Raw genomic sequence first — 23,228 nt, forward strand, 5'->3', positions numbered from 1 at the left:
TTAAAATAAATAAATAAAAATAACTGCTTTCAAGTAAAAGAAGAATTTGTCATCACAAGTCCTGGCTTCCTGATTCTCACTCCCGCTCCAGCCAGGCCCTGGAGGTAGTTACCAAATTTCCTTGGAGGGCCTGTCTCAGTAGAAAACTTAACCCTGGAATTCTTTCCACTTCCCCTGCTGGCACATAATAGGCTGAAGAAACCGTGAGCACACTGGGGGAAAAAAATAGAAGTCATCTGATAAAAAAGCAAGATTTCTAGGCCATTTTTCAACATTCAGAGTTTTCTTACAGCTGTGGGCAGAGAAAGGGAGAACAAACGCCAACAGATTGTTTTCCCTTTCTGCACCAGTGAGGCTGACTGGTTCTCTCTCATCTCAGGCTTCTCTCTTTCAACGGAGACAATCTTCTTAATCTTCTTGCAAATGAGGTGACATTTGAGCTGATTCTGAAGTCATCTGCTCAGAGGGCTGGGCTCCAGGGGTGCTAAAGGGCGATGCTGGTGACTCTGTAGGAGGCCACTGGGGACCCTGGGCCTCTCTGCAAGGGCAGACTTCCAGGCCTTGTCTGACTGCTGGTTCCATGAATTAGGGGGGACAAGGAGTGACCCAGCCTGGTGACAGATGCTCGGGTTAGTCCCAGACTGGCTCTGCTCTTGACTTGAGACTATGTCACGAGGAGTAGGTGCGGGGCAGAGGTTCCCAAACCTGGTGGATCCATCAAGAATCCCATGGAAGCTTTCCAATTTCGTTTAAAGATACGGCTTCTCAGCTCCCACCCGAGATCTACCCAGTCAGAATCTCCTTGTGCACAGAAACAGGAGCTTCGTAGTGAGACCTGGGCCCAGCCTTCTTGGCTGCTCCCACGGGGAGCCGAGGGAGCCTGGACAAATCAGGCAACCTCTGATTTGCATCGCTAGGGTTACCCCCCACCCGTGCTCCTGGTGGGGATCATTGCTGATGCACCCAGAGGTGAACACTTGGCAGAAGCCATTTGATTAATGATGAATAAATATTAGCAATTTACTGTGAATGGTCTGAAACACGCTGTTTTTATGTGGAGGACATTAGAAATGGTTCTATTCAAACCAAAACGAAAACAAAAAGCTCCCAGGAGAATCCAGCAGAGTTTTGCTCCTATCTGATGGGAAGTAACGTCCATGAACATTTTCTAGCTTTCATTACGAGAGGTATGTTCCAACACAAAAGCAGGAACGAAAGGACCTACTCTTTCTGTGCCAACATGTGTCCAGTTTAGAACAAAGTGTTGTTATTCATGGCCAGGCTCCACCTTGCCAAGAGAGGCTGGTGTTTGTCTTTGCAAAGATGGTCCTTCTGGCAAATCGTTAGAAAACCCCGTGCTAGCCTGGTTTTCAGAGACCCCCAGAGAGCAGTGACAGCCTTCGGAGGAACGTGGCTTTTGGACCTGATGGGAGGGGTTAGAAGCCTACCTCCTTGCCAGGGGGCCTCTCCCCGTCCTCTCCCTGTCCTGGGCTTACCCTCTGCAGATGAAATGAACTAGTCTTCCCCAAGTACTTAGGCCAGTACCTGGCGTTCCAGAGGCCCTCACTGAACGTCTGCTGCTGCCGCCCTCCACCCTCTCCCTACCATCTGGACTCCTATACCTGAGTCAGATTCCCAAACTCTGTGTCTGGAAGCCGCCCAAGGCTCTGCCCGGCCTCCAGGCCCTCAGGGATGTTCTGGGAGGTCCCGCCACTAAAACATGCTTAGGGCAAAGCAGAAACTGCCTCTGCTTTGGAGGAGAAATTTTCCCAAGACTAGTTGTCTTTTTATCTGAGGGGAAGGGCTGAGTTAAGACGTAGCCGCAGGGGGACAAGCACAAATAAATACGGAAAAAACCTCTCTAGGGGCGGCCATTGTACTTGGCACAATGGCAATGGCGGGGCCCAGAGAGCATTTTTATCCAGTTGAGATTAGAAAGTAAACTAAATGTGGACATATTACCCCTCCTCCAAGGCCCTGACCCAGTACTGCCCATCCCTGAGGGCTGTAGGAGTGGAAGGGGGGGAAGATTCTGACTTTTTGTCAAGAGTCCTGGCCTACCACGGGACGGGGTTTGGGGGGGGTAGGAAATTTAGGGCGTGGAGGCAGGTTCTCAAGCACAGGGCTGGGATTCCCAGAAGTTTTGGGCACTAGTCCTTTGACCACCCTGGGCTTTCTCAAAAGCTGCCAGAGCCAAGTCCCCACCCTTCCCAGCACTTTCCGGCCAACAATGAGCACGTCCAAAAGGGCAGGGCTGGCGACACACCCAGGCAGGGTTGGCCCTGCAGAGAGCAGGAACCCCGTTCCCGCGATGGCAGGAGGGACTGAGTAGGCCTGGTGGCTTTCTGGAACCGAGGAAATATGCCCCAATACTGTAAGGACTGGCAGCTCCGCCTTTGCTGCCTTGGTTGTTTTGAAATAATACAGTCAGAAAGATCTTTCTGGAAGCAAAGGCATCTTTCATGAAAAGCAGTCTCAGCTCTTCCACAGATGGTGTTTTAAAGGATTCCTCAGGCAGCTTAGGGAGATCCTCCTGACCCCGGAAGCACTGGGGCCCCACAGCTTCGAAACCCCTTGGGAAGGGGCCCTGGGTGGCTCAGTGGGTTAAAGCCTCTGTCTTCAGCTCAGGTCATGATCTCAGGGTCCTGGGATCGAGCCCCGCTTCAGGCTCTCTGCCCGGCGGGGAGCCTGCTTCCCCCCTCTCTCTGCCTGCCTCTCTGCCTACTTGTGATCTCTGTCTGTCAAATAAATAAATAAAAATCTTAAAAAACAAAACCAAACCCTTGGGAAGAGCTGAGCCCCGAGCTGACAGCTTGGGATGTTAGTTTTGAGCAGCCTGCCACCCTGGCTGGCCACAGCGCCCGTGGAGGTGACCCGAGCCCTTCTCCGCATGTCTCTTGCCTACATGCTGATCTCAAAACTGGGGAGCTGGGGGGGCGGTTGCTGGTGGAGGGCTGACGTAAAGAGCTGTGTGAGATAAACCACAAGATATGCCCAGCTCAGGGCTGGGCACAAACAGCTCCTCATTACATGACAGCGACTTTTTTTTTTAATAAAAGCTTGTCACTGTGCATCTTGTATGGTGCCAGTCTCTGTTCTACCGGAGGCTCGCAATAACCCTTTGAGGTCGCTATTATTACTCCTCTCCTACAGAAAGCAAAATTGAGGCTTCGAGAAGTTAAGCAAATTGTCAGCAGTTCCACAGCTGATTATTGGTGGAGGTGGAACCCCAACCCCAGCAAGTCTGACCCCACAGCCGGACTCAGCTACTGTGTGATAATTTGTTATTACTCCTCACTGGCACATCTTCAGAGGATCTCAAGCCTCGAGTATTACTGGACAAAGGGCGGACTGTTATTAAAGCCGATAAAAGAAGTTGTGGGCTTGCTTTCACGCTGTGGTAATTATGAAAACTGGGGGAGAAGAAGCCCAGAACAAAAAACTAAAATTCTTTTTTTTTTTTTTAAAGATTTTATTTATTTATTTGACAGAGATCACAAGCAGGCAGAGAGGCAGGCAGAGAGAGAGAGAGGAGAGAGGGAAGCAGGCTCCCCGCTGAGCAGAGAGCCCGATGCAGGACTCAATCCCAGGACCTTGGGATCACGACCCGAGCCGAAGGCAGAGGTTTTATCCCACTGAGCCACCCAGGCGCCCCAAAAAACTAAAATTCTTGAATGATGAAACTATTTAGTAGTCGTAGTGGTACTAAGTAGTACCAAGAAACCCTCATTCCCCCAAACCACCTATCAGTGTAACTAACGCTTTTCTGTGTCTGAGCCCTCCACCTTGCTTCATTCAGACTAACAACCCCCAGGATGTATCCAGAATGCCGGTATTCACTCCTAATTTGCTGATGAGGAGACTGAGGCTCAGAGTAGCAGGGGTTCTTGGGGCCAATTACTCTTCATGAAGATCACTGGTGTTTCTTGAGCAATTACTATGTCCTGGGTACTGTCTGGTGCTCAACATGAGTTAAAATGAAGCAACAGTCTTCTGATGGGGATTAGTATCCTGTCCATTCTGCAGATGAACAAGTTGAGGCCTAGGGAGGCGGAAGAACTGGTCCTAAGACACGGAGCTAGTGAGATCCCCCAAGCTTGCTCATACTAGCAACTTGGCAGCCGTGATGGGGCTTGCAGCCTAGTGAAGGTAAATGGCCAGTCTCATGGGGAGAACCTCCGCTCTGCAGTGGACCGCGGAAGATCTGGAATGTGGGAGAGGTAGTCCTCGCCTTTGGAAGGTCATGGAGACGCAGAAGAGAACGACTTGGGATTTGAAGATAGGCCTCCGCAGTCCCAGTTTTGCGGCTTGCTGGTTGATGATCAGGCACGTTGCATTAGCCGCTGACCTTTGGTTTCACCTGTAGAGCCGAGCCACAGTGACCCGTCTTGTAGGGCTGTTGTGAGAAGCATGGTTCACACAAAGCCTGGCACTCACCAGAGACCTTACCGCAGTTAACGGAGGAGGAGAAACACACGCCAAGCTAGCAGCACTGGGCAAAGTTTGAGTAGTGTCACATGTGATGTTCAGCCACAGGCGTGCAAAGAATTTCCTGGGGCAGGTTGGGCTGGGCTCATCAAGGCAGGCTCTTAGAAAGGGTGTGAACTCAGGCTTGTCTTTGATTCAGGGCAAACGGAGCCCATGGGAAATTCGCACGGGTAACTCCAAAGAGCTCTGGATGACTGATTTCAAACAGTCAGTGTTGCCGTTACCTCCTGTCCCTGGGGCCAGATCCTCCCGCTCTCCACCTCCTTAAAGAACTGGACATTGTACGAGAGAAATGCGGTCCAGCGGCAGGAGAGGGCATGGTGTGTCAGGAAAGTCGCAGGGCTTTGGAAGAGCTGGAGGGCCAGATTCGAAGGTGGGGCATGGTGGGAGGGACAGCAGTGGGCGCAGTGAAGGGCCCGGGGCTGCGAACCTGGCTGTGTGTGAGGGCTAACGACTTAAGTGACACAGGGAGTCAGCGTTCAATGAAATGGTGATCACTGTGGCAAAAGCCACGGAGAGCTCAAGGTAAAGGCTGAAGGTCAACACGGACTGCAGTCATCAGAGCCCAGAGTGGTGATGCCAGCGCAGGTGGGGACAGAAGTGAATGGAACACAGGCCTCTAGCTGGGCCTCCTGACCCGTTTCCTACACTAGTAAACCCAACGTGCCAACTGTCTGCAAAATGGACAGAACACTGATCCCCAGTCTCAGTTTCCAGCTTTGTGATGAGGGTCCACATGAACGCTAGTGCGACTGGCCCCAGGATGTGTGTTACGGAGTGCATGTTTGTGTCTCCCTTACCCCCCACCCCCCCGCCCATGTATATGATGAAATCCTAATCTCCACTGGGACTGCATTAGGAGGCATGGCCTTTGGTTATTAGATCATGAGGGTAGAGCTCTCATGATAGGATTAGCACCCTTATAAGAAGAGACAGAAGAGCTTGCTTCCTCTCTTTGCCCTGTGAGGACACAACCAGAAGTCTGCTGTCTACAAACCTAAGCACATTCTCACCAGACACCAGATCTGCCAGCACCTTGCTCTTGGACTGCCCAGACTCCAGAACTGCAAGAAACGAATGTTTGCTGTTCCAGCCATCCAGGCTATGGAAGTCTGCTAACAGCAGCCTGAACTAAGCCAACGAGCTTGACAGACACGCCATAGAATGGCTATGGTCAGAGTAGGCCATCTCGAGTCTAAATACATCGTGTTTTTCAGTAGGCGCAAATGTGTGGCAGTGAGAGTAACATGCAAATCAAAATCTAGGAGATTGCTTCACCTAAAGTCTGATAACGCAGGGGAGGTCAAAGCTCTGAAAGACACATTTCTACCATCGCACTGCAGTCTCCTGGTAAGTAGCCCCCACTCGCCGGGGTTCACAAGCTCTTGTCCTCCAACTTCAATTCCCCCTTCTTGTCCAGATGATGAGACTGGTACTGCTGTGTCACAAAACCAAACACCAGACAGACCAGCACAGCCCAACGGCTCTTTTTAAATATTTTCCCTTTAGAGGTGCCTGGTAGCTCAGTGGGTTGGGCGTCCAACTACTGATTTTGGCTCATGGCCATAATGGCTCATGGCTCAGGGTTGTGAGATCGAGCCCCAGGACAGGCTCTGCGCTCAGCGGGGAGTCTGCTTGAGATTCTCTCCTTCCCTGACACCACCCGCGCTCACGCCCTCTCCCTCTAAAAAATACGTATTTTCCCTTCGGCCCACATGGTCAATTTGGTCTGATTACTGGACAGTCCTGGAATGTACCATTGCTATTTGTTGCATTTTCCCCCTCCACAGCCCTCCTGTGTGCTAAAAATGCATTCCTAAGGCTTTGGTTTGATTCTGGTTTTGTGCTGGTCATCAAAAGTCAGACCAGTATTTCTTCGAACAGGACAGACTGTTAAAGGGTGCAGAGGAGCAAGGAAACACGGCGTGGAGGCGTCTGTGGATAGAATAAAGCACACACTTTATTCACTGAGTGGTGAGTGTACAGCAGTGACGCGGAGGGCAGGGCGGGGAGCCAGTGTTGTTTGCAACGGGAGCGCGAAGCAGGTCGGGGCCGTTAAGCACAGCAACGCGGGGCCGCGGGGCCGCCCCTGCCTCTGCACACGTCTGTGGTCTGCCGGGCGCAGACCGACACCCACTCACTTTCACGGGGACACGACACATCTTGTACACAGCGGTTCTTCCCAATACTCACTTTCATGTTTCTGAAAGGGGAGGGAAGGAAGAACTGGACGTCTTCTGACGCTTGCAAGAAAATTCCATTCAACTGAACTTAAAATGAAAGGACTCCAAGAGAACTGGATGCAGGATTGTCGGCAACTCACAGACACCACACATTTATTACTGGACGGGTCTGTACCCAGAACCCAGAAGGAACATATCGGGGACACTTGTTTTCTCTTCCACGGGATAAGGAAACATAGGCACATACAGTCATTAAGGGGCTCCCCACCTTTCTGAATGGCAGTGGATATAGTAGTGCCTCCCGCTACCTTTGGTGAATGAGGTCCGAAAAGTGACTCGCGGGATCTTCATTCTTGAGAGAAGACACTTTGGGGAAGAATTTTATGTCATGATAACAACTGCCAGTCCATTACACCGACCATCATTGCATTTGTTTGATTTTGCTGTGTTTACATACACTGCTTAGAAATTTCTTTCAGCTGAAACAGACCGCCTCCCCCTTTCCACTTTGCCAGAAATGAAACTCACCCACTTAAAAACACAAAAATCCATATGCAAAGCAGATCAATCACCATCTCCTCATGGCTTCCTGGGCAGCAAATGGAAAGAGTGATTTTTTTTTTTTAAGCCAAAGTAAAAATTTCTCTTTCTTTCATCACAGCATAGTTGCCTAGTTTCCTTAATTACATTATCACTTTAAGGTGATGTCACAGCAAATCTCACACCTGAAATGATCTCTTTTTCTGAATAGAACATCCTTCAAAAGGGAGTACTAATGAGTGAGTTGTAGGGTTTACTCACAAACACTTGGTTTGTCCAAAGAAAATAATTTTAAAGATCGAGTCAGGTCAAGGCTGGCCTAGGAAGAGTGGATAAAACAGTGACCAGTCATACAGAAGAGGTGATTTGTAAAAACAGCTTGTCTCGGAGGACACAGACGGGGGGATTACATGAAGTTCATGGAGTTCATTGCCTTCCCCACTCTTTCCTGACAAAGAGAGGGCTCGCCTGCCCCTTCAACGCACAGAACGCTAACGCTTTTTGAAAGAATCTTTAGAAAGACCTACCTAGTCAAAAGTGGTTAATTCCATTTTTTTAACTTGCAAAAGCATGTATATTTTATATAATCATCTGAGAAGCAATTCTTTAGAAAAAGGTGTTTGCTTTAAAGTGTAAAGAAATTAAGTGAAAGTTTTATAAACATTTCCAGCAAGACTTCTCTCAAAGTTGAGTTGACGGCCATCACCAGACTGAGAGGATGAGAGTGGCAAAGGGAGTGTGCACCGCAGGACCCACGAACCCTTGGCTTTTCTGTGGGAAGTTTCAGCGAACAGGCAGTTTGTCCTTAGTTGCTGAAGAAGTCCCATTAAGAACATTTCATTACTAACATGAACCAAAATACAGACACTTAGCTAGCTATACAAGTTCCCAAATTCTCTTTAGGTCTCGTCTTGAACCACACGGGAAGAGTAAATGGTATCCTGGCTTTTCTGGAAGAGACTTTAAAGCACTGACTTTCAGGCTGTGAGAGGCCTCTTTTGCTTTGTGCAGGCGCTGGGAGCTTAAAGAATCAAAAATGAGCCCAGCGCTCAAAAATATAGCCCTTGGGGTAGGGACCAGGAAAGCCTGCCACGTGTTGAAGTCCTCCCTTAGAGTAAACGAGTGAACAAGCCCGTTCCTCGGGCTGCGTTCACAACTAGAATTTTTGTGTGCCATGCAGAGTGGGGTTCAAGCAGAGAACACTGATCTCCTATACAGTGGCCTGGACGTTTTGAGGACAAACGTGCTGAGCCCAGTTTAAAAGAAAAAAAATGGCGAGGCCCTTGTAGCCCAGATATTAGATTTGGCAGTTAGGAGAACCTGGTTGCCTCATGACCCATCCCTCCACTGGAGCCTTCTGCTCAGAGTGGAGTTGGGGAACCCAGTCCACATTATGGTTTCCCACAACCCCTCCCCAGAGCGTAGCACTGCGTCCTTTGTAGACAGGAGGCTACGGACATTTTCCAGTAATGCGTTCTGCACACTATAGTTTAAATTAGCTAATATACTTGGAAAGAAGCTTCCCGCCCCCTACCCCCACACTGGGTACAGAACGGAATTCAAAAGAGATAGGATAAGTAGAGTTTCATTGGTGGGAGCAGGTTTTGGGTTCAGATCTTTAACTATCATTGCAACTTTTCTCACCCTGGCATTTGCTTGCATGTGCAGCACGGGTCGTAACTCGTTAACCAATGACAACATTGAGGGTCCTTTAGGATCCCCGTTAATGGAAAAATTCTCTCCACCAGCCCAGCACTGGGACCCATCTGGCCATCCTCATTGTGGATTACTGGGAAGGCACCATGGTCCCCACTCCTACCACTTTGCCAGTGCGAAGCCAGGACTAGGATTCGCAGGCACTGTACTGAGGCTGCTGCTGTCAGAGAGAAGGGCAAAGACGGGGCAGCAGAAATATAGAATGAAAGCCAGAGGCCACTCAAGGCACCGAACTGCAAGCTACAAACTAGGGGCTTCAGCCCAACGAGGAGCTGGTTGTCTCAGGTCTGCTCCATCAGAATCATTTGCAAAGTATTTTAGTAGGTCCGACACACACACACACACACTCACACGCGCGTGTGCACAGGCACGTGCACACATGCACGCTCGTATATGTGAAAACAAGCCTCAAACATGCAGTGTGCAGCACTCAGAGGACAGGCGGCTCTAGAGCTTTCGGGAATAGCACACGGGAAAAGCCAGCCCAGATCCCCTCACAGCACCCAAGTGATGGAGCGGGTGCCACGTTACAGGTCTGCAGCAGTTTCCAAAACTATTTTTGTTTGCTTTTTACCGTGGAGATTGGCTTCTAACTAATTCGGATACTTAGTGGCCACAGGAAGAATTTCTTAGCTTTTTAAAAGTAGTGGCATACGAAGAGAATTCGAACGATTTCTCCTTTGGCTTTAAAACAGAATTTAAATTCCTAGGCAGAGCCCCCAGAGCACGAGACCAAATGTGAAAACCACCCACGTGTGGAGCTGGAGGGAGATACCCTCCCTTGTCCGCCTCACCACTTGTTTGAGTCACGGCTGGAGGTGTCCAGGAATCACGATGCGGTCTCACATGCACGTTTTGGTGAAACCCTAGGCTCCCCTTAGAATCTGGTGTTGCTGAATTTGCAGACTCTGGTGGGACACTCCGAGGTCCACGTCCAGCCTGATCTGAGGTCTGGGGTCCTCACTGTGCGGCAGATCTGAGCTATATGAATCGCGGGGGATGTTGGCTTCCGACCCCGACACCCTTCCACAGGTGCCCTGTCAGGTGAGGTCTGACCTCAGTGCTGACCTCTGAGTCACACGCAAGTGTGCAAACGTTCCTCGGAAACTCAGCACCTGAGCAGAGACGAAATGCAAAATAACATGCAGATGCCTCAGACTACACTGGGGCGTCCAATCACACACACACACACACACACACACACAAGCACGCACGCACGAACACGCACACTGTGAAGTCAACAGAGCTAGGCAAGAAGGAAAGCTGAAAAGGTCAAATGAAATCAGTCTGAGGCAATATACCCTGGAGTTGTAGAGATTTCCAAGAGCAAAGCGTGCCTTTCCTTAGCCTACTACTGAAGAGACCTCAAAAAAATCCCAAATCCAAGTGGGCCTGATTAGATTCAGGGGCCCTGGGGTGAGGAGCAGGGGATGTAAAGTAGAAGAACTTGCATTGGCGGGACACGGGATTTTCCTTTTTTTTTTTTTTTTTTTTTTTGCCAAGAGTGTTGTGGCCCTGGGTCAAAAATCATCCAACAGCACACAACTGGAGATCATCTCTCCCTTTCCTTTCTTTGCAGTGGGGGCCTGCGATAGCACCTGTCCTTGGTGGGGAGGCAGAGGGAAGTGTACAATCTGAAGCAGGAAAAGGACTAAGGGCTAATCATTCCTTTTCCCTCTCTTTCTCTTATTTATTAAATTTTTTTTTAGTAATAGCTAAGTAATTTGCCAACCAGGTCCTAGCAAAAAGTAGAGAAAAAGGAGCTTATTAAAAATGACCTTGGCTGCTATCCAGCCCACTCACTCAGAGCTGCCCAACTCCCCGACTCTGATTTCCATCCCACTGGGGCCCAGGCTGGGCTTCATGAGGCCAGTGAGGACAGGGGTGTGCAAAGTGGTGCGACCACATGGGTACATCCCTCAGGCTCTTCTCCTTAGCCACAGTGCTACACAATACATTCCTGCTTCGGAATGATTACGACTGCTTTTCCCCATGCGGCATCCTAAGGGCACTTGCTGGCTCTTACCCAAACAGTCAGCACTCTGGTTAGACAACATATAAAGGAAATGGAAGAAGTAGCTCCTGTTGTGTACATAAGGTGATGTTGGAAGGTCACATGTGAACACTACTGTCGAGTGTGGGGAACACAGAAATTCTGACCCCATTACTTCTTGGCAAGTGTTGCCGGTGGCTGGCCCAGTATTTGGCTCATGGGTGTTTTAGTCAGGTTTCCTGTTCTGTTGTTGCTGAGGGACAGAATTCTGTCTAAAGTTTGCGAATTCTCCAATCACGTTCGGGCCTTAACACAACATCCTATGTGTTGCCGCCATGTCAGTCCTTTTCTTAACTGCTGTCTACATGGTTGGGGGCGGGGGGCACGGGCTTAGAAGAGTTTCGCTTTCTTCTTCATGTCGTTGCGTCTCCAAAGAGGTAACTTGTCAAATTCCTGTATAGACATTCCAAAGATTTCCCGAAATACTTCTGGGGCTAAGTGGCGCTGTGGGTGGGAGAAAGAACAGTGGTCAGTCCCGATGGCCATGTGGATGGCCTTGACACTTGATTTTGAGTCTGTAAGTGATGGTTTTGAAAAGCAAGGCAGAATGATGGCAGAGGAGTTTACCTCTGAGGCTGGTTGGCAGGCCCTGGACCAACTGGCTCCTTACCTGGTTGGCCCAGGTGAGGCACCCACCCCAGCAGACAGAGCTGGCGGAGTAGTAATGATTATTATAATACGCTACCCGGTGATGGGACATACGAAGGTGATTCATTATGCTAGAGGCAACTCTGCTTCAGGTCCTTGGGATGCTGAGAAGATGCAGGGAAAATGGACCACAGCACTAAGAAAACCAGAAACGTCCAGAGTGGTGTCTGCGTAGCCCTAGGGATTCCTCCTGGCTCAGCAGCAGCAGCAGGAGCTCTGCGGGACGCCTGGTCTACCAGGAGAATAGATTCCACCTGTTGTCCCTCCTAAACCATTCCCTTAGGATAGTAGAGCCTTTCTTCTCTGCGCCAGACGGACTTCACGTACAAAGGTATTACCCTTCGTCAGGAAAAAGTAATGACTCTTTATGAGACTGGCAGCCAGAGTTTTTCTTAATTAAAATCACTCAGATGGAACAGTACGAGCAGCCTTGGTGTCTAAGGGGCTCTTGGGTATGTGCACCCAGATAACCCTTCAGCTAGTGGTGTGGAAACAGCAAGAGGGAAACCTGTCCAGGGCAAACCTCTTCACTGAGTACTTCCTTCTCTTTCTCGACAAAGTTCAACCCAGGTGCTGGGATGTCTGAAGAGGGATGGGATCCCATTATACAACACCAGGCATAATTACGGCAACATCGGGCTTCTTCAGAAGGTGACTAAAATCATACTGTGTCTCCTGGCTCATCTTCTGGGCTTTACCACATATTAGGCTGATCTAACCCCAAGTTACCTTAGTTCTATCGGCCATATGAGGTGGATTCTTTATTTTTTTTTTCCCTTTATGGAAACATTTCTTAGGGGGAAGTTGGGGGTTAATACGGTCCCTGCGGTTGGGACTGGTTAGTTAGTTTTTACCTCCAGCCTGGTTCTGTCCACGTCTCTTAGGATTTTGTTGCGCCCTCTGTTGGTCACCATCAGCATTTCATATGGAAAGATCTGAGAAAGAGAAACACCTCTTCCAGAACACTGCTGTCCATTTGATTAACAAGCAGAATCTTGCTACAACCTAGTACTCCCAGGATATAGCTTCTAAGACACTATAATTAAGGTGTCTGAGTGATGGGTGTTCCTCCCATATCCCGTGGACTGGGGCCAGTTCTTTTAACCTTTTCTCAGCTCACCATGTCTCATGGAGCCCTCTGTCTTTGGAAGGCTTTGTTGAGTGAAAGAATACAAACTTATTATGTCTTGGGGGTAAAGGTAAAAATTAGAAGTGAAATGATAGGACATGATTGATAGGGCCAGGGTACCGCTGCAGGGTTCAACAATCTTGTTCCATGACCGCCTCACGATTTCATGGAACCAAGCCGACCCAGAAGCAGCGTTCTGGTGGAGGACATTGAAATAAGCCCCAGTTACAGTCACTGGGGAGCACAGCCTTGGACACCTCTGGAGTTTCAGAATGGTCCGGAGCTTGGGTAACCAACCATCCCAGTTTGCCTGGGACTGAGGAAGTTCCGGAATGCTAGACTTCCAGTGCTAACAGTGGCAACATCCTAAGCAAATGCAATGTCTTGGTCGCCCTATCTGGCATGGTCGGCCCCACTCAGCAGTGGGCATGCCTCGCGGTGCTGGTAGCAGGGGCTACCAGCAGGGGCCAAGCGAGTACTAAGCTCCTGAGAGGCAGGCTAGTGCTTTACTGTGAACACACAGTACCACGCCCTGTGAAGCCTTAAACCTGTTGACTCAGTGTGACAAAACCAGTGAGTGTCCAGGTACATTCTGACATGGCTGGTTTGACCTATCAGCTTGGAAGCAAGTGGGCCTCAACACTGAGAATGGTAGAAAGAAAGAAAGCCAAATCTTTTCAGGATGATGCCTGGTTTGCTGACCCCATGTGAGAATAGAGAGATTGGCTGTACTTGCCTTTGGTTCCAACATGTTGGGCATGGACACCCCTCGATCCATTCTCGTCCCAGACATGTGGCCATCTGGGAGAGTCTGCAACAGAAAAGCTGGTTGAAAGGAGGAACACACGACACCACACGGAGCTGTGGGGGGGGGAACTCTGTGACCTCCCCAAATTCCCCGTTTGGGTCCCAAATCCTGTAGATGTGTCATCTTCATCATCATACATTTTTCAAAATGAGATCCCTACTACATAAAAGCAGGACTATTGGGAATACTGTTCTTCCATCATCAAGTTGGGGACAGACCCTGGCCTACTACTGACTAATTCCTAATTTAGGATCCATGCATGAAAGCATACAGTCTATCAAAAAAGTGCCACGTCCGTGATTGTGTTCTTACTTTACTCTTCGTTTTCCTTGCATTTTTTCCCCTTTTCTCGTTCTCCACCATAATTTTGTAAGGTTTAGGGTCCAGCAAAAAAGGAATGGTACCAGAACAGCTCTTTCCTTTTGACCAAGACAGCAGGACCACAGGAAGGAGGGGAGGACCGAAAGTACTGAGTGGTTATGACTAAAAGGCAATACTGTATTTGAGCAGACCCCTGATGTTGGTCCACTTCCACCCCAGAGAGGACTCTCCAAGGCCAGAGCAAGGTCCCCCCGACACATGCCTGGTTCATGCCACACACCCAAGGCCTACAGAGCCAGCCCGATACCCACACCAGGATGCCTGATCCTCATCACTCCTCACATCGATGTACTAATGACCAGACAGATCAACCCCAATAAGGATCTTCTCAACAGAAACCCTTCCGGGGAGCAGCCACCCGTGTCTACATTGGGCAGTGGTTGTTTTGCTGGTGTGGCCAACTCGGGAGAGGCAGTGTTCCATACCTGGTAGTCTAGAAAGGAAAGAAAAAGAAAATATCAGAAGGATAAGATCATGGAAGAACACGAAAAAATCAATATACCATATATCCTACTGCAATCCCCCAGACATTTTCCAAGGCACCATATTCCTCTCTCTGCGGGGGTCTCTGTACATACCAGGTCCCTGGCCCCCAAAACCCAGGAAATGCCTCCTCCAGTTGCAGTGGTCAATTAAAATACCCTTTCCCCATGGAAGCTTTCCCCGACACACTGAAGGTATTTCTACCTTCTCCGATTCCGGCATGCATCATGGGAATCTTCTCTCCCCCAACCCCAACCTGTCCGTGTCTCCCCGTCACGTGCATTTCTGACAGCCAGACCACAGCTTTCTTAGCATGGCAACACCACGTGTCTATCTCACGGAGTACTCAGCACGTGGCAGGAGCAATGCATTCATTCTTACACACCCTGCTTCTCACGGTCTCATTTCCGTAGAGATGCTTTGAGATTTTTTGCAGTTAATTAATTAATTAATTAATTAAAAGTCAATTAATTAGCTATAACGTATTGTTAGTTTCAGAAGCAGAGGTCAGTGATTCATCAGTCTTACATAACACTCAGTGCTCGTTACATCATGTGCCCTCCTTAAATTCCACCACCCAGTCAGCCCATTTTCCCACTGTCCTCCCCTCCAGCGACCCTGTTTGTTTCCTATGATTAAGAGTCTCCTATGGTGGGCGCCTGGGTGGCTCAGTGGGTTGGGCCGCTGCCTTCGGCTCGGGTCATGATCTCGGGTTCCTGGGATCGAGTCCCGCATCGGGCTCTCTGCTCGGCAGGGAGCCTGCTTCCCTCCCTCTCTCTGCCTGCCTCTCTGTCTACTTGTGATCTCTCTGTCAAATAAATAAATAAAATCTTAAAAAAAAAAAAAAAAAGAGTCTCTTATGGTTTCTCTCGGATTTCATCTTGTTTTAGTTTTTTCCTCCCTTCCCCGTGATCCTATTTTGTTTCTTAAATTCCACTTATCAGTGAGATCATATGATAACTATCTCTGACTTATTCTGCTTAGCATAATACCCTCTAGTTCCATCCATATTGTTGCAAATGGCAAGATTTCATTTTTTTGAAGGCTGAGTACTACTTCATTGTATAGATTACACATCTTTAGCCAGTCATCTGTCAATGGACATCTGGGCTCCTTCCATAGTCTGGCTATCGTGGACACTGCTGCTATAAACATTGGGGTGCAGATGTCCTTTCAGATCACTACATTCGTATCTTTGGGGTAAATACCCATAATGCAATTGCTGTGTCATAGGGTAGCTCTATTTTCAACTTTTTGAGGAACCTCCATGCTATTTTCCAGAGTAGCTGCACCAGCTTGCATTCCCACCAACAGTGTAGAGGGCTCCCCTTTCTCCACATCCTCGCCAACATCTGTCATTTCCTGACTTGTTAATTTTAGCCATTCTGACTGGGGTGAGGTGGTATCTCATTGTGGTTTTGATTTGTATGTCCCTGATGACAAGTGATGTTGAACATTTTATTGTGTCTGTTGACCATTTGTGTCTTCTTTGGAGAAATGCCTATGTCCTCTCCCCACTTCTTGATTGGATTATTTGTTCTCTGGGTGTTGAGTTTGTTAAGTTCTTTATAGATTTGCATACTAGCCCTGTATCTGATAAAACATTTGCAAATATCTTCTCTCATTCTGTCGGTTATCTTTTGGTTTTGTCGCCTGTTTCCTTTGCTCTGCAAAAGCTTCTGATCTTGATCAAATCCCAATAGTTCATTTTTGCATTTGTTTCCCTTGCCTCATAAGATGTATCTAGCAGGAAGCTGCTATGGCTGAGGTCACAGAGGTTGCTGTGTTCTCCTCTAGGATTTTGATGGATTCCAGTCTTACATTTAGGTCTTTCATCCATTTTAATTCTATTTTTGTGTGTGGTGTAAGAAAATGGTCCAGTTTCATTCTTCCGCATGTGGCTGTCCAATTTTCCCAACCCCATTTGTTGAAGAGACTGTCTTTTTCCATTGGATATTCTTTCCCGCTTTGTCGAAGTTTAGTTGACATAGTTCTTAGAGTTAAGGATCCATTTCTGGGTTGTCTGTTCTGTTCCACTGATCTATGTGTCTGTTTTTGGGCCCATACCGTACTGTGTTGATGAGTGATTACAGTTTGTAATAGAGCCTGAAGTCTGGAATTGTAATGCCACCAGCTCTGCTTTTCTTTTTTTAACATTCCTTTGGCTAGTCAGGGTTTCTTCTGGTTCCATAGAAATGTTAGGATTGTTTCAGCTCTGTGAAAAAGGTTGATGATATTGTGATAGGGACTGCACTGAATGTACAGATTGCTCTAGGTAGCACAGACATCTTGACAATATTTGTTCTTCTAATCCATGAATTTGGAATGTTTTTCTATTTCTTTGTGTCTTCCTCAATATCTTTCATGAGTGTTTTATAGTTCTCTGACTCTTTGGTTAGGTTTATTTCTAGGTCTAATCTTATGGTTTTTGGTGCAATTGTAAATGGGATCGACTCCCTTAATTTCTCTTTCTTCTGTCTCCTTGTTAGTGTATAGAAATGCAACTGATTTTTGTGCATTGATTTATATCCTGAGACTTTGGTGAATTCCTATATGAGTTCTAGCAATTTTGGGATGGAGTCTTTGGGTTTTCCACATACAATATCATGTCACCTGCAAAGAGTGAGAATTTGGCTTCTCTGCTGATTCAGATGCCTTTTATTTATTTATTTATTTCTGTTGTTATTGTCTGATTGCTGAGGTGAGGCCTTCTAGCACTACGCTGAACATCAATGGTAAGCGTGAACATCGCTACCGTGTTCCTAACCTTAGGGGAATAGCTCTCAGTTTTTCCCCACTGAGAATGATACTTGCTGTGGATTTTTCACAGATGGCTTTTATGATATTGAGATATATTCCCTCTATCCCTACACTGTGAAGAGTTTTAATCAAGAAAGTGGATGTTGTACTTTGTCAAATGCTTTTTCAGCAACTATTGAGAAGATCATATATAGTTCTTGTCCTTTTATTAGTGTATCACACTGACTGATTTGTGGATGTTGAACCACCATTGCAGCCCAGGAATAAATCCCACTTGGTCATGGTGAATAACCCTTTTAATGTACTGTTGGATCCAACTGGCAAGTATCTTGGTGAGAATATTTGCATCCGTGTTCATTAGGGTTATTGGTCTGTAATTCTTTTTGGCAGGGTTTTTGTCTAGTCTGGGGATCAAGGTAATGCTGGCCTCACAGAGTTTGGAAGCTTTCCTTCTCTTTCTATTTTCTGAAACAGCTTCAGAAGAATAGGTATTTAATTCTTCTTTAAATGTTTGGTAGACTTCCTCTGGGAAGCCATCTGGTCCTGGATTCTGGTTTGTTAGGTTTTTAATTACTGCTTCAATTTCCTTGCTGGTTACAGGTCTGTTCAGGTTTTCTATTTCTTTTTGCTTCGGTTTTGGTAGTTTACACATCTCTAAGAATGCATCCATTTCTTCCAAACTGTCGAACTTGTTGGCATATAGTTGCTAATATGTTCTTATAATTGTTTATATTTCTTCAGTGTTGGTTGTGATCTCTTCTCTTCATGATTTTATTTTGGGGGGTCCTTTCTCTTTTGAGAAGTCTGGCCAGGGGTTTATCAATCTTATTAATTCTTTCAAAGAACCACCTCCTAGTTTCATTGATCTGTTTTTTTTTGGTTTTTATTCTATTGATTTCTGCTATAATCTTTGTTAATTCTCTTCTCCTGCAGGATTTAGGCTTTATTTACTGTTCTTTCTCCAGCTCCTTTAGGTGTAAAGTTGGGTTGTATATTTGAGCCCCTGAGAAAGGCTAGTATGGCTATATACTTCCCTCTTAGGACTGGCTTTGCTGCATCCCAAAGTCTGTGTTTTCATTACATTTGATTCCATGAATTTTTAAAAATTCTTCTTTAATTTTCTAGTTGACCCATTCATTCTTTAGTAGGATGCTCTTTAACCTCCATGTATTTGAGTTCTTTCCAAATTTCATCTTGTGACTGAGTTCAAGTTTCAAAGCATTGTGGTCTGAAAATATGCAAGGAATGGTCCCAATCTTTTGATACCAGTTAAGACTTGACTTATGACCCAGTATGTGATCTCTTCTGGAGAATGTTTCATGAGCACTCGAAAACAATGTGTATTCTGTTGCTTTAGGATGGAATGCTCTGAATCTATCTGTGAGGTCCATCTGGTCCAGTGTGTCATTCAAAGCCCGTGTTTCCTTGTTGATCTTCAGCTTAGATGATCTATCCGTTGCAGTGAGGGGGGTGTTAAAGTCCCCTACTATTATTGTATTACTATCTATATGTTTCTTTAATTGTGTTATTAATTGGTTTATGTAACTGGCTGCTGCCATGTTAGGGGCATACATATTTGTAATTGTTAGATCTTCTTATTGGACAGACCCTTTAATTATGATATAGTGTCGTTCCTCATCTTTTATTATAGTCTTTGGTTTAAAATCTTATTTGTTTGATATAACGATTCCTACCTCAGTTTTCTTTTGATGTCCATTAGGATGATAAATGGTTTTCCACCCCCTTACTTTCGATCTGGAGGTGTCTTTGGGTTTAAAGTGAGTCTTCAGCAGACAGCATATTGACAGGTCTTGCTTTTTTTCCAGTCTGATACCCTGTGTCTTTTGATTGGGGCATTTTAGCCCTTTATATTCAGAGTAACTATTGAAAGTTACGAATTTAGTGCCATTGTACTACCTATAAAGTCACTGACTGGTTCTGTATATTATATAGTTCTTTCCTGGTCTATGTTACTTTGGGGCTTTCTCTTCACTTAAAGGATCCCCTTTAATATTTCTCACAGGGCTAGTTTAGTGATCACAAATTCTTTTAGTTTCTGTGTGTTCTGGAAGCTTTTTCTCTCTCCTATTTTGAATGATAGCCTTACCAGATGAAGAATTCTTGGCTGCATATTTTTCTCATTTATCACCTTGAATATATCATGCCAGTCCTTTCTGGCCTGCCAGGTCTCTGTGGATAGGTCATCTGCCAGTCTAATGCTTCTACCCTTGTAGGTTAGGGACCTACTATCCCTCACTGCTTCTAGGATTTTCTGTCTCTGAGATTTGCAAGTTTCACTGTTATATGTCAAGGTTTTGACCCTATTTTTATTGATTTTGAGGGGGTTCTCCGTGCACCCTGGACTTGAATACCTGCTTCCTTCAGATTAGGGAAGTTCTCTGCTATAATTTGCTCCAATATAAGAGAGCTCTCTTTTTCCTCTTCCACTCTCTCTTTCCTTTTCTTCTGAGATCCCAATTAACTTTTATATTGTTTCACTTTATGGTTATCACTTATTTCTCGAATTCTTCCCTCATGATCCAGCAGTTACCTTTTTCTCAGCTTCGTTATTCTCCATCATTTTGTCTTTTAGATCACTAATTCTCTCCTCTGCCTCATTTATCCTAACAGAGCCTCCATTTTTTATTGCATCTCATTGATAGCCTTTTTGGTTTTGACTTGATTAGATTTTAGTTCTTTTATTTCTCCAGAAAGGGATTCTCTAGTGTCTTCCATGCTTTTTTCAAGCCCACCCAGTATCTTTATAATCACTATTCTGAACTCTAGTTTGGATAGCTTACTTATATCCATACTGATTAGGTTCCTGGCAGTCAGTACTGCCTCTTGTTCTCTTCTCTGATACAAGTTTTTCCATCTTGTCATTCTTGCAGAAAGTGTTCACTTTTCTATTTGTAGAGTTGCAGATATTATTTTCTTAGATATCAGGTTGACTTCTCAGGTGTTCAGAATGATTTGACAACTGTCCAGCTGAATTCCTGGGACCTGATGAAACTAAGGTCCCTTACTCCTCCATAATCTTGAACTATCTCCTGCTTTGCAATTTTAATACATGCTCCACTAGCTCCCAGAGGCTAGCTGTGATCTGACTTTCAGATGACAGACAGCATGAACCCAGCCAATGTACACTTGACTGTGCAACCTCTTCTCAATGACTTGGCCAGTCATTCAGCAGCCCAGGCACACAGGTCTTACCTCGCACTCCCCCACTGACGTCCCCATAGCTGTTGTACTGAGCAAAGTCTGTGGAAACAGGCTGAAATGATAAAACAAACAAACAAACAAACAAACAAAAAAACACACCATTAGACAATCTGCTCCAGAACCATGGTTTTGGAGTCAGGTGAAAAGGAAGAAAGGATTTACAAAATCCTCAGAATTCTTCCCAAGCTGAATTCCTGGACCTTCGTTATTTGTCTTCTACTATTACAAAATCTCTTTGTCTTCTGCAGGGCATCCAATGCCAGCAGGTGCTGGGTAAGCAAGTTATCTTTTGCCAATAAATGAAAATACATTTCTCCATGCAGCTAGCTACACAACTGCATTGTTCTATGCTTTTTGGGGAGGGCAATAGCAACAAACTTTCCCATATCCTTTTATAACAGAGATAAGGGCTCAAGTCATTACTTGTAGCTTGACTGTGGAAATATTTGCCACACAATTAATTAATATAGTCTTCCCACCAGCTTATACAGGCTACTCTCTCATCTAAAGTCAATTTCTCTTTCTCTCAATAGAAATATGTTATTTTGCCTGTAACTTTAAGGGACTTGCCAGGAGATCAGGGGAATTACATTTTTTATTATATTGTAATACTGAGATCATATTATCAGACATAGTCAGACAGTCTATTAGCACTTCAACCAGGACTGAAGAGGGAATCAACTCAGGAACAATTAATTGAGAAATCTTACCCGGTGAAGCCCATTTTTTCCATAGCCTGGGAGAGATGAGGTTTTAGATGATAGAACATGTGAAGCTGAATGAGAAAAGGTAAAAAAAAGGAAATCAGAAGTCCAATTCTTAAAGTTATTTATTTATTTATTTATTTTTAAGTAAACTCTACTCCCAATGTGGGGCTCAAACTCATGACCCCAAGATCAAGAGCTGCATGCTCTACCAACTGAGCCAACGAGGTGTCCCCAGAAGTCCAATTCTCTTATGAAAGTGGCAATGCATCTTCTACCTAACTGAATAGAAAATACACAGAAAAAGAGAACAAAAAAATAACTGAAATAATATTGGGCTCTAATGCTCATGAAAGGCCACCACATTTGGGTAATGCAGGGAGTGGATGGAGCAGGAAGAGATGCTTGGTTCTGCTTTACCTCCAAATCTTCAATACAACCCCAATAGCACTATCATATTACTAGGAGAAGAAATAGGGGCTAACCTTGACCTTGTCCAAGGTGGCTCGCTCACCTTATAAACAGCTAAGCAATGATTGGAACCCAGGGCCATCTGGATGCATAAGCTCATGCCCCAGTTGGTATGGTGACGGTAACTGACCTGAAAGCCACCATGTATGTTGTCATGCTCTCCTGGCTCACCACAGCTGAGTTCCCGAGAGGCATGGGATAGGATATCGCATTAATCAACAGCATGACATTACATCAACTGTGGAGCTTTGCAGTGAGCAGACCTGAGCTTGGATTCTGGCTCTGCAACTTAACACCTCAGCGTGGTATTTCATCTTTGCAAGTCTTTGTTTCTTGACTCATGTAGATACTGTGCTATGTATTCTTACAGAACAGAACTACAGGATCAGAAGGAACTCTGAAGATTAGTAAACCACCAAATTGAGATCGAGGCCAGTGAGGCATCAAGGAGAGGTAGCAGGGCATTCCAGTTCAGAATGTGGGCTCTGGGGTTACAATGCTTGGACTACAGAATCCTAGTTTTGCTAGTTATTAATAATGGGACATTGGGTAAGTTCCTTAAACATCCTATACCTGTTACCTGATCTACAAAATGGGAAGAATAATATCACCTACTTCATTGGCATGTTGTGAAAATAAATGGAGCAATGTCTAACAAAAGTGCTTGCATGTAGGAAACACTAAACACGTTTTTAAAGAAGCCTCAAGGTTCAAGGGGTGGCTCAGTTGGTTAAACGTCTACCTTCGGCTCAGGTCATGATCCCAGGATCCTGAGATTGAGCCCCACATAGGGGCTCCCTCCTCAGCAGGGAGTCTGCCTTTCCCTCTCCCTCTGTCCCTCTCTCTCCGCTCATTCTCTCTCTCATGAACCCTCTCAAATAAATAAATAAAATCTTAAAAAAAAAAAGAAACCTTCAAGAGGGAAAATTATGCACTAGTTCAGAACATGGGAGAAGAAATCTTGTGGGTGAAGAGAGACTTGGCTTCCGACAAATATAAGCAGGACAAAATATACTGATAAGAGTGTTTCAGCCCAATGTATAATCTTCCAAAGTGTCAAAAACAACACTGTTGGTCTTCAGCTCTTTTATTGAAATCTGAATGCAAAAACAGTATTTTGAAAATGTTCACGATCAAAAAGCACTCCATTCCCTCCCCCCCTTTCTAAGAGAAGAGTCAAAATAAAATGAACTATAAGGTTCTTGATTCACACTGCCGTATTATGTTCTAGATTAAAAGGATGAATCAATTTAATCAATTGTTTTGAAGTCTCTTCTGCAAAACTGAGTTCCCTGAGCCAAAAATCATAGTTCTTCTCTAACAGAAATAAGGTAATAGGAATTGAAGGGGCATGGACTTAGAAAGCCTGAGACCCTTTCCAGGGTAAGATACTACCACTGGTTTCTTCGGCATGTGTGGATGTCTTCTTTTCCCAGCAGAGAGTGTAAACACCATAAAGACAGAAAATCCTGATCATGTACCTTCCTTCCTTGCCAAATCTAGACCTCTCAATGACTGAGTGTTTTTTTAATGTTTACTTTTAATTTTATATATATGTGTGACTGTGTGTGTGTTCCATATATTACAGATACAGAGATATACCCGTATCTCCAAATGCCCCAAAGCATTCTGTTCTCTGTAA

At 45.8% G+C, this 23,228-nt stretch overlaps 1 protein-coding gene across 8 annotated transcripts in view; it reads right to left on the bottom strand.

Moving 5' to 3' along the window:
• Positions 1-6,424: 6,424 nt before the first annotated feature.
• LOC111145422 (actin binding LIM protein 1) overlaps positions 6,425-23,228 on the bottom strand; it is a 200,155-nt gene continuing 183,351 nt past the window's right edge. For all 8 annotated transcript variants that reach the window (XM_022500299.1, XM_022500305.1, XM_022500302.1 and 5 more), the window contains 6 exons: positions 21,122-21,186; positions 20,403-20,463; positions 14,372-14,379; positions 13,494-13,568; positions 12,483-12,563; positions 6,425-11,424 (listed from right to left, as the gene is read on the bottom strand). In XM_022500299.1, the coding sequence (XP_022356007.1) occupies positions 11,311-11,424; positions 12,483-12,563; positions 13,494-13,568; positions 14,372-14,379; positions 20,403-20,463; positions 21,122-21,186 (404 nt within the window). In that variant the 3' untranslated portion in view covers positions 6,425-11,310. The remainder of the gene's footprint in view (positions 11,425-12,482; positions 12,564-13,493; positions 13,569-14,371; positions 14,380-20,402; positions 20,464-21,121; positions 21,187-23,228) is intronic.

The sequence above is a fragment of the Enhydra lutris genome, unplaced genomic scaffold (assembly GCF_002288905.1).
Source record: "Enhydra lutris kenyoni isolate GAN:26980312 unplaced genomic scaffold, ASM228890v2 scaffoldscaffold12, whole genome shotgun sequence".
Lineage (NCBI taxonomy): Eukaryota > Metazoa > Chordata > Mammalia > Carnivora > Mustelidae > Enhydra > Enhydra lutris.